At 35.5% G+C, this 11,483-nt stretch overlaps 2 protein-coding genes across 7 annotated transcripts; one reads left to right on the forward strand and one right to left on the reverse strand.

Moving 5' to 3' along the window:
* The first annotated feature begins 926 nt into the window (after positions 1–926).
* LOC122295186 (ras-related protein RABE1c) lies at positions 927–5,819 on the forward strand. Its single transcript, XM_043104293.1, has 9 exons — positions 927–1,093; positions 1,199–1,327; positions 2,950–3,022; positions 3,120–3,220; positions 4,397–4,462; positions 4,772–4,869; positions 5,092–5,154; positions 5,225–5,317; positions 5,430–5,819. The coding sequence occupies exons 2-9, from the start codon at positions 1,255–1,257 to the stop codon at positions 5,511–5,513; spliced, it is 651 nt and encodes a 216-aa protein (XP_042960227.1). The 5' UTR covers positions 927–1,093; positions 1,199–1,254; the 3' UTR covers positions 5,514–5,819.
* Positions 5,820–6,719: 900 nt separating this feature from the next.
* On the reverse strand, positions 6,720–10,808 carry LOC122294704. Of its 6 annotated transcripts, none has more exons than XM_043103624.1 (6): positions 10,649–10,808; positions 10,201–10,334; positions 7,612–8,570; positions 7,464–7,529; positions 7,181–7,379; positions 6,720–7,026 (listed from the first exon to the last, which is right to left on the reverse strand). In XM_043103624.1, exons 3-6 carry the CDS (start codon positions 8,494–8,496, stop codon positions 6,962–6,964), a joined length of 1,215 nt encoding a protein of 404 aa, XP_042959558.1. In that variant the 5' UTR covers positions 8,497–8,570; positions 10,201–10,334; positions 10,649–10,808; the 3' UTR covers positions 6,720–6,961. The 6 variants fall into 6 exon arrangements, with proteins under 6 accessions (XP_042959558.1, XP_042959557.1, XP_042959556.1 ...); XM_043103623.1 differs by having other exon boundaries at positions 7,612–8,660; XM_043103622.1 differs by having other exon boundaries at positions 7,612–8,679.
* Between the last annotated feature and the right edge of the window lie 675 nt (positions 10,809–11,483).

Genomic DNA, 11,483 nt, shown 5'->3' on the forward strand with positions numbered 1-11,483 from the left:
TTTATCTATATTTTAATATAGAACTTGAAAATTTTAAATTATTAATAAATAATATTTATAGTTGTGAAAATAACAAATCTCGCATATTCTATTTAAAAAATATGGATAAATATAATATTTACATGTAAAATCTAATTTTTTTAATGATGAATCTCTACTTTTGAAAAAAAAATACGTGAAAAGTTAGACTCAATCGAGATTAACTTAATTCAATTTAATTTTAAGTTTAGTCTAATATTTAAATACTAAACTTTCAAATTATTGAATTCATATTAATTTAAAATTTCTTTACACGTGAGATTTATAACTATTTTTAACTTAACACTTTTTTACATGCAGAACTCATAACCTTTTTAACTTTTTATAAAGACATATAAACTCATATTAACATTTAAATATATTTAAATTTATTTTAAATAGACTCTAAAAAACTAATTTCGTAATCTCAATTTATAATTATTTATAAAAAATTTAATTTATTTCAATTTAACTTAACATTTAAACGTGATCTAAAATTTTATTTGCAAACAATTAAAATTGATTGACTTTAAAAATAAAGGTTGGATGGTTCTGATTGTATGGGAACCAAAACAAAGATTTTTCTATGCAGCCTACTTTCATATGACAGTTGTAACTTAAAGCTTTGACAAAGTAGAGAACCAATTGGGCGTTGATTGAGATGCCAGCACATACACCCAAGCTCCAATCTTTTACATGCACCCCCACCTGATATATTTTAGCGCACATCTTTCCAGCCAATTGACTATTGACACCTGGATTAAAAATAGCAAAACTCACTTTGTTAACGCGTGGCAGGATTTAATTAGTTGAAATGCAGTTAATTGAAGGCAAGTGTTAACGTGCGCAAGAGCAGAAGTGCGGCAAAAGGGAAGAACAAAGTGCGCATTTTAGCGAACCCCACCATAGCCGGAGCAGCATATAATAGCCAAAACACAAAGAAAATCATCTCCCCTCTCTCTCTCTCTCTCTCTATCTCTCTCTAAAATCTTTCTGCTCTATTACTGCGGACCTCTCCGAGATCACTCTCTACCACTTTATATCGCTAAAGCTCTCTCAATTTGTTTCCGATCTGGTATTTCTTCTTTCTGATTGTGATGTTTTTTTCTCGTTCTCATTGGATTTTCTATTCATTCGACTTAGAATTTTGGTTTTTAAAATCCTTTTTGTTTGCTTTCAGAGGGTAAATTGCTGGCTGGGATTTGTATTTCATATTAAAATTAAACTAATAATTCAATGGCTGCTCCACCGGCAAGGGCTCGGGCCGATTACGATTACCTCATTAAGCTCCTATTGATCGGCGACAGTGGTACGTTTATTGGAGCATGTTTCCTTTGTTTGCCCTCTTATTTTTAACGAGAACTAAACAAAACATTATGTGCCAGGGACATAGATAGTGGTACAGAGTTCGGAAAGTTATAAATTTATTCTGCATTTTAGCTTGCTGTGTTTTGGTTTGGCTTGATTTGTCGTGTTTATTTTTTTTTTACTTTTTATTTTTGGATTTGAAAATTTTCTTTTTGTTGGGGCTGAATGGACATTGTGATGTCGTCTTTGTATAGATCTAATTTGATTCCTGTTTAAACTCGTCCTGACCTGATTTTTGAGCTTTTAGATGTTAAATATTGAGAGTCTCCATAATGTTTCATCTTGAAAAATAGCCAATGCTGTCGTGTATCCAAGTTTTGATGGATTCTGAGACTTTGTGTTTTGCTATGTTGTTTCAATTAACAAAACCTTGTCCTAGCTACTTGTGATTGGTCGTTAGAATGTTTGAACTCCTCTTCTAGCCTTAGATATATACTTAGGCCTCTTTGTTGTTGTTTTTTGTTATTGCCCTCCTCTCTCTCTCTCTCTCTCTCTCTCTCTCTCTCTCTCTCTCTGTAGGAATAGAAGTTTTGGCACACAGGTACTCATGATATTTGGACAAAAAATTGATCTGAAATTTATTGATTGGGTTATACTGCTCAGTTTTCATTGTGTTTGGAAATATGAATGTTCTTGAGCATATTAAACGTATGAATGGATTCAGATATTGTAACGCCTCAATGGAAGGCTCAAACCATATGGCCTAGACTCCAAAAGGATTAGTCAATGATATAATTGGATCCCCATTATAACCTTATAAAGAGTAAATTTTTTTCCTTCCCATGCAATGTAGGATCCCATACATCACCTACTTTTATCCTTATCATATGAGGTATCACAATCATTTGTAACGCTCTAATGGAAGGCCCTAATCACATGACCTATACTCTAAAAGGACTAGTCAATGATACAATTGGAGCCCCATTAGAACCTTATAATGAACAAGAACTTTTCCTTCCCAAGCAATGTGGTATCTCATACACCACCTACCCTTATCCTTAATATATGGGGTATCATAGATATTTTTTTGTTTAATAAGAACTCTTTTCCTTTTATTGAGCATATTAAACGCATGAATGTTGCTACTTAGGGTTGGTCACTCCCCTTCAGAGAGGTAGGGTAGGCGTAGCTAGCATTTATGATCATCTTCATCATTCAAATATGATTGCTGGTTGATCATAAGTTTGTGCACTCATACGAAAAATTTAAATTTCCATGGAGACAGTAATGCTATTTAGTCGAGTTTGTGCTGGATTTGCCAATGGGTTTGGCAACTTGTTGATAATACAGCAAAATTCTCATTGGGCTAGCTTCATCAGAGGTTCTCAGTTTGTATTCCTGTACTTTTGGAGAGCATATCAGTAAAGTTTTAGGTTTTTAGGATTTACCAGTCATAACTAAGGACTACTTTTTGGGCAATGTAAAACTATTGATCTCATTAAGTTAATTTGTAGACTAATAAATAACTTATAAAAAAAAAAATTGTAGACTAGTAATAGTAATGCCTGCACCTAAGATTTGACCAAAGGGTTTTTTGATGATTCTTCTTGTTTCCCTTCATAGGTGTGGGTAAGAGTTGCCTTCTTTTACGCTTCTCAGATGGCTCCTTCACCACTAGTTTCATCACCACCATCGGGTACGTATTCTTGGGATTTTGGAGTTGCACTGCTGCAATAAGTGTTGGGTTCTTGAAAATTTTTACCAATCTCACTATGTCAGTCTTCTCTACACAGCATTGACTTTAAGATAAGAACCATTGAGCTAGATGGAAAACGAATCAAGTTGCAAATATGGGATACAGCTGGCCAGGAGCGGTTCCGAACAATCACAACTGGTAAAATTTCTTTTCTTTTCCGGTAAATATCTGTAGACAGGCATTTTATATCAGAAAAACTCAGATAGTATGGTACTTACTAAAAAAAAAAAAAAAACCTTAAGACTTGACTCTGGCCATTACCTTCTGTTGCTCAAATCATTTAATGAGGAAAATTAACTGGTGGGAGATGTTCACCTTGTAGAGTTTCTATGCTGAGCTTATTTAACAAGCTCATTTAACTTGCTGTTTGACTAGGGAAACTTAAAGAACAAATTTATTGTTTGGGTGGTAGACTGGGGTTCCATGTATAAAGTAGTCACCTCAGATGAGCTGAGCCACTTGCAGAGTTGCAATTATCTTGGGTTTGGCTTCAGAGAAAGCTTCACTTGGCTTGTTTGTTATGAAATGAAGCCCAGTTTAAAGTCTCGTTTTGCTCTTAAATACTAATGTGTCATTGTTTTCTAATGTGGGACTCTAGTGATCCCATCGATTTTAACACTGTTTTACTCAATCAAATAATCAAAAGATCGATACCTGAATCCTCCTATACAGCATGAATACCAGAGAGGCTCTCTGTAAACTTATTGATGGGCTTGTCCGTTCCTGTTGTTAATATTATAATACAATAAAATCATTGCAGTCTCAGAGTGGCTCACTAACCTCTGGGTCAAATGTAAGGCTTTTCAACTAAGCTCAAGTCAATACTGTGGAGTTTGTTTCTACTTGAGCCAAGCTATATCATCTTGATGGCCAACCTGAGCTCAGGCGGATTGATTATCTATTGGCTTATCTGAATCTCTGGAAAGAGGAACCAAACAAAATGTCAGAATAAAATCCCTCATTTTCTTTTTTAATTTGAAAATTCTAGATTTCAACAAGCAGCCCCATGGAACCTTCCAAGGGTTTCCAGTGGTCTTCACCAAGTGACTGTTACATGAAATTTCTAGAATCGTCCCAATGCTCTATAGTTAGATATCATTAACTTGATTATTTTGATCTTAAAACTTTTTCATAAAAAAAAAAAAAGATTATTTTGATCTTAAAACTGGGAGGTCAGCTGATAAATTGTTGTATTTCTGTCTTCTCGTCTTTGGTTTTGTCTTCATTGTTTTGTATTGCCACAATAACTTAGAACACTCTTTTTCACTATATTACTCCAGTTCATTTTTCTTATTATTGTATGTTCATTTCCAGCTTACTATCGTGGAGCCATGGGAATTTTACTGGTGTATGATGTGACTGATGAATCATCTTTCAACAGTATGTTTTTCCCCCCTTCCCCCTCCTGCTCTTTCTGATTTCCTTGCTTGGATTGACAAAACTTCATTTATGGATTGGAAAATACTTTAGCCACAAAGGGATTACACAAAAATCAATGCACAAACTGATGTGGCTTGATGTGATATATCAGATTGTAAAGTGACTTTTATTATAAAGTAGAATTAATGGATTCCATGAAGCTACATCAGTTTGTGAGTTTATTGTGTGTAATCGATTACTTAGTGTCTGTAGCAGTTCTCTTATGGATTTCTACTGCTTTATTAAGACCTGGCTTCTCACCGTTTGCAGACATTAGGAACTGGATTCGCAACATCGAACAGCATGCTTCAGATAATGTGAACAAGATACTGGTTGGGAACAAGGCTGACATGGATGAAAGCAAGAGGGTATGTTTCTTTATGTTGGTATTTCTATCGAATTAAATCTAATTTGCTTTAGGTTTAAAGAAGAAAACCTACTAGTACCTAGTTTTGTCCATGCTTTGAGCTCCTTCATTGTGCCTTTTTGGGGACTTCTAATTGTTGACTACTGCAGTCTCTCTCCCCCTCATGCATTTGTAGATCAGGGTTCGCACCCAATCAAATATCATTTATTGTATTTTTTTGTAGGCTGTGCCTACCTCCAAGGGCCAAGCACTTGCTGACGAGTATGGTATCAAATTCTTTGAGACTGTAAGTAATGCTACTGATTATGGAAGCTGGTTATCGGTATAGTAAGTACTAAATCCACTGTTCATTGCAGAGTGCAAAGACAAATCTAAATGTGGAGCAAGTTTTCTTTTCAATAGCAAGGGATATAAAGCAAAGGCTTGCAGACACTGACTCTAAGGCTGAGGTACAAAATTCCTATCTTGTCTTGAATAAGAATGAAGAAGTGCAATGATATTATTAGAGATCACCCTCAGGTATCTGTTTTTGAAAATGTTGGTATGGTTCTGTCATTGCAGCCTTCGACGATTAAGATCAATCAATCAGACCAGGGAGCTGGAGGAGGCCAAGCTGCCCAAAGATCGGCTTGCTGTGGTTCTTAGGAGCCAATCATTTGATCACACATAATGAAGGCGACACTTCTCTGAAAAGGGGCAAACAAAAGCAAAAAACTAATTTGTGATAACAATATAATGGGTGCTTGTAATTTTTCTGACTCAATTCTTTTTTAACTTGTTTTAGTGTGTGAAGAGTAGTTTCTTCTTATATTTGAGAGTTCTATTTTGTTGCCAACTTTGGATTCGTATATTGTGGCAAACAACAGCTTTATTTTCTTTTCTACCCTGTTTCCATCTTCATCTTGGGACATGAACAGATTTACATTAAATGCAATTTCCAACGTAGAATGATGTCCTCGTTTTATAGATTACAAAAATTTGCCACATGAAACTAATATAGATTAGAAACAGAAGTGGTTATAAATTTAGGAGCTGTTACCATATATAGATTTCGAATGAGATGGAGGAGATCTTATCATAGTTTTGAATTCCAAGTTTTGACCCGGCTGGAAAAAGTCAGAATTTTCCGCTTCGGTGTAGTCTGCAATACACTATACATCCTCGTTTTGTTCGGCCTGTTCAGATCAATTTTGGACTACATTTTGTTTCATATTGATTTAATGAAGAATATATAAATTTTCTTTAAAATCTAAAATTCATTTATATAATTTTAATTTTTTTTTATAACTTTAAATATGTATCCTTATTCTCTCTTTTTTAAAACCTCATTATTTTTAATAATTTTTTGGTTATATTTTTTTTAGTTACTTTTTCTTCGTTTCAACTCAAGTTTGTAATTTGTTTAATATTATCTTGTCTCCAATTATATTTAATATTTTCAATATATATTCATTTTATAAATCTCTAATTCTTTCATAAATATATGTATATATAATAGACACAAATACATATATGATACATACTAATATACATGTACTATTTTATTAATTATCAGTTTATATGTCTATATATATATATATATATAACTAATCCATACACCGAAATATATCAATATTGAAATATTACATTCCAGTGGATAAACAGAGTTTCGAACATTGGAGCTTATTCCAAACAACGAATACAAACTCGTTTGAGTTGTAAGATTCAGCATAATTAACTTCTGCAATGGTGCAAGTGGCCTCCTGAATCTCTCTTTCTTATTTGGCGAGGTAAGTCTGAAGGAAACGTATCCAGATTACGACATGAATTTAAGGCTGATTTTATGAGTTCCTCTTTAAGATAGGAAAAAAGTGAAGCAAACACTCTAAACTTCCGCTCGAATGATACTGAACATGAGAATTTGGGGGAAGTCTAGCTGCCATCTTTACAAATGAAGTTCTTTTGTGCCCCAAAATAACAAAAAACCATCCACTCTTCAATACAAGATATACAACGGAAAGACCAAACATAATTAATTTACCAAAGAAAACAAAAAAAGGTGTTACTCGTTTCTATACACATGAGTTGACACTATCTTATCATCTCGAATACCGCTATATGTTCAGTTCCTCCTTTCCATATATACGCTGGAGCTCACGAGTTGCTGCTTGAAATGATTCTAGAAAAACAGAAGAAACAAATTAAGAATATCAAAACTCACAGCAATTCAGCAGGTGAAAAAAGAACACAAAATGGGACAGTTTATGCAAAGTTAAATCCTGGCCCTGGCAGGGAGGGAGAGAATGACAATTGAAAATAACTAGTTTTGTTACCTTTCCAAATTCGGAAGGATTTCTGATTAATTGGGGCACCGAAAACAGTTTGAATCGCGTCAAACAATAAACTCTCAGGCGTGCTTCTTAATTCTTGTACAATCTGATAAATCGTCTTTCCATTCTCAAAGTATATGTGATTGTTAGGGTGCTTTGTTTTACAGCCAGCATGGCGCTCAAACTCGTATGCATTCAGCACCTTAACAACAAAAACACAAAATTCATCGGTTAGCTCAAAAGAAATTTATTGTTAAATACCCAGGAACACCAATGGATGGCTTACCTTGGAATAGTCACATGACTGACACCCACAAAGATAGCCAGAACCTTTTATAATCCCACGAAGCTCCTTGTTAAATGCAGGAATATAATTGTATGTCATTCAAGTGAAACAGTAAAGCCTGAAGAAATCAAGAAAAACTCGAATTTACCTCCCGTGCCAAGGAAACGTACTTCACAGGGACTCCATCAAGCATACCAGTTGATATCAAGCTTCTAACATTTGAGGGAAAGCTATTTGGAGCTTCTTTCTTTGATGTTCTGAATTCTGGCTTATTCTTAGAAACAGATTCGGGTCTTGATTTAGTTGCCCTAGTGGCACTCAGAACTGCAGTGGTATTTGTGGTGTCCAAAACTTTCTCACAGGATGTTTCTGATGTTTGAACTGAAGGCTGATTGAATAATAGATCATAGCCGCTGACAGGCCTGCCCACAGGGATGATATCTTGTTCATCAGGGAAGCCACTAAAAGATAAAACATTAGCTTCCCCCTTACCATAGGTATCACTCATTGAAATGGAAGTGCCATCTCCATCGCCATATGTGGGAGTTATTGATCTGATATTGGCATCTCCCCTGTTGTAGGTGTGACCCATTAAAGCGACACTGTCATCTTGGTTATAGGACTGCCCTATTGCTGTAAAAGCGGCTTCACTTTCTCTGTCATAAGCCTGACCTGGAGACAGGTGACTGATATTTTCCCCACTAGAACAATGTCCCTTTTGAATATGCATACTAGGGTCACTATCCTTAACTTCATTGACTTTGACTTTTCTTATTCCACCATAGGTAAGACATGTTTCAGGATCTTCCATAGAATGAGATATGGACAAACCAATGGATGCATCTTCTCCGAATTGGTCATCAATACCCTTTCTTCTCACATGCAAATTCTCTGTTCCAGCAGAAGATATATTACTTTCAGCAAAGTTGACAGACCTTGCTGTATCAGATCCAAATAAACGACTGACAAATTGATTTGGAACTGAATTAAAACTGGAAGCATTTTCCCAAGAAGGGATATTTGCAATTGACATTCCGGAACTTAATTTGCTGTTCGGAGCATGCACTGCTTGCTTCTTGTTAGGGAACAGCTCCGTTTCAGCAGCATCTACAAACCATTGATGAGATCGTTTTGGTTCAGTTCTGGAAGTATTATCAAATGTTGAGTCTCTGTCATGTACTTGTCCATCACCTTTTTCTGTCCAAAAACCCTTGTTCTGAAAAGACTTCCAAAAAAAATTATTCAACCTTTAAGACTCTAACACAAACCATGCACACACTTCCTCATGGTAGACATGAAATAAAGGTAAATGGTTTAATGCCTTAATTCAAGGATTTGATTTGTGACTTGTCAGTCATTTTCCTTACTCTTATAAGAAAAAAAAACAGTCATTTTCCTTACTCTTAACCACTCTCCATATAAGTAACTACTTTCCTTTTCAAGGAATTGACATAATTTTACTTGTCTTTTTTTTTTCTTTTTTGATTGACACCGAGTGTCCACGAACAGTGTCCCGACTAATCCCAAGGGTGTATAGGCCCTCGGCAAGGAGTTTCCCACAAGTGCATCTCGGGTAATTCAAAGGGAAAATCTCCCAGTCCGATGGACACTAGAGATTATTTGCACCCAAGGGGATTTGCACCTTACACCTAGGGGAAGCAGACCCCCAAGCCCAAGGCCTTTACGAGTTGAGCCAACCCCTAGTGGTTTTTTACTTGTCTTTTAAAAAATTCAAAAGTGATATTTGCAGGTTCCAAGGGAAAGAAATAATCAATCATCAAAGAATACAGAAGGAGCCTGACACCTCAAGTTTACTCACAAGTGAGTTGGAAGAATAGTCTTATTATTCCACAGCAAATCAAATACAAAAGCACTTAAATTATTTCTTGTTCCCTCTGCAAAAATAAGCATCATGTAACATAACAAAAGCTCCAGCATTAAGCAATAGCCTCCCACATCGCTTGTTACGCTATTTAGCATATAGCACTATCATGGTCCATAATCACGAAGAGCAATGGACCAGCATTATCATAATTTCCTCTATGCATATCTCTATCCTAACTCCAATTAATTAAGCCCATGCCCTTCGCTTTTTTCTTTAGTAAAGTCCTCTTAGCAATCACCACAAAAAGTATAGAATTCACAAGGGAGTTCTAGCCAAACACAAAGCGTAGTGCAAACTTAAGTCCAGAATACTTTCACATGAAATCCAGAAGGTTCAACCCCGGTATATACTCTTAATTAAGCTCTCCTGCACTAACACAAATATTCTTTAATATTTTTTGGGCTTGCGAGGGATTGGATTAAGCTAACCATTTTCCTATGCCTTCACTTAAGCCAGTATAAGCTACCAAAATTCAGAAGAATGCCAGAAACAGGAAGAAGATATGAAATTTGAGAGGATGGCTTAACAAAGACAAGTACTAAAAATCTAGCGAGAAAAAGTGAAAGCGTGAACCACTCCTAGAAGATCACCCTCTCACTGGCCATGAAACATAGTTTTCCATGCATTCTGTGCAATTGTTTCAAGTTTTACCATAGCTCATCTCAAGATTTAAAAGGCCTTCGCAAGAACAGCCGCCAATCACCTTTCTCACCTCAACCATGAAAAAGTTTAAATTTCTGTTCACAAAATCACCAATATGCATATCATAGTAATCTCTAACACATGTAACGAACAATTAAAAATACGATAGAGTAAGTCGCAACTTGCAACATAAGAATCTAGAATGGTTACCATTTTGCTGCTTCTACTTCCAAGGTGAAAAGGAGAGTATTTGATTCAACTTTCGTTTTCGCTGCTCGTTCCTTGCGTCTCAATGAAGTATGTACGGACCGAGACACATCAGTAGTACTCAGTCAAATAAACTTCTGAAAAGGCACAGACGCCTTTAGCGTACGGATAAATACCTTTGCCGACCATAAATCCAAACCACGCATAAACAAACAAACAAACAAAAAAATAACTAAAATAAAAAAAACATCGAAAATGCCCTTTGTACCAAAATCTCCGACAGTTCATCTTCATAACTCAAAATCAAACCCCGATATTCACAAAAAAATAAGAAGCTTCCGAATGAAAAGGTTTTAACGCGAATTTTCAACCTCATTAGATACGAGTAAGAGAAATTCTATAACCCTAAAAACGGAGAATCTGAAAATGGGTACGTTGACCGGAAACTGACCAGAAGTTTAATCTCCGGTCTGGAAGGCGATGAATTTCCCGGCGAAGCCACACTTGCAGCGAATTTTTCAGAAAAGACACATTGGTTCTGGCTATGGTGTATGAGGAGCACTCGATCTTTTCTCCAAAAGCAATATAAAAAATTGGGTGAATCCGCATGACCAGAAGTTACGGTTACACTCATCCCGATCATACACGTGTGGGATGGGAAACAAATCTTGACCGTCAACTTAGTAGGATCCACTGGATTGAGGTGCTTTTTCGTCTTTTTAAGTTTCATAGGAGGTAGGGAATCTGAAACGGGTGGTGCGTAGGTGGAGTTGAGCCCTCTGTACGCATGGCAAGATTCCGGTGCCTTATAATTATCAAAGTATATAAAAGAAAAAGTCAATGTGCTGGGACCAGACCAACCCACTCTGGACACGTTGTACATTTGTAAATATGTATTTCAATAGAAGGATAAAATTGATAAAAAAATTATATTCATTATCTCATATACTATACATAATAAATATTTTTTTTAATTTTTTAATTAAATATATAATATATAGATGATGAGTAAAAGACTTTAATTAATTTAAAAAATATAAAAATAATGAATAACAAAAATCGTATAAATACACATATTTACCCATTAATATATATAGCATTTCTTATATAATAAATACGATTGATTATTAAGGTGGAATAAGCTGGCACAGGTCCAAACCGAGAAAGGCGCAAAAGGACGTGAAAGTCCAAAGAGAGCCCAAGGAGGCAGGCGAGGCCCACGACAAGAGGAAGAGTCGCAATCAACTGATGAGGACATCACTCTAATAAATACAGAAAAATTCTAA

Source organism: Carya illinoinensis, chromosome 14 (genome assembly GCF_018687715.1).
Source record: "Carya illinoinensis cultivar Pawnee chromosome 14, C.illinoinensisPawnee_v1, whole genome shotgun sequence".
Lineage (NCBI taxonomy): Eukaryota > Viridiplantae > Streptophyta > Magnoliopsida > Fagales > Juglandaceae > Carya > Carya illinoinensis.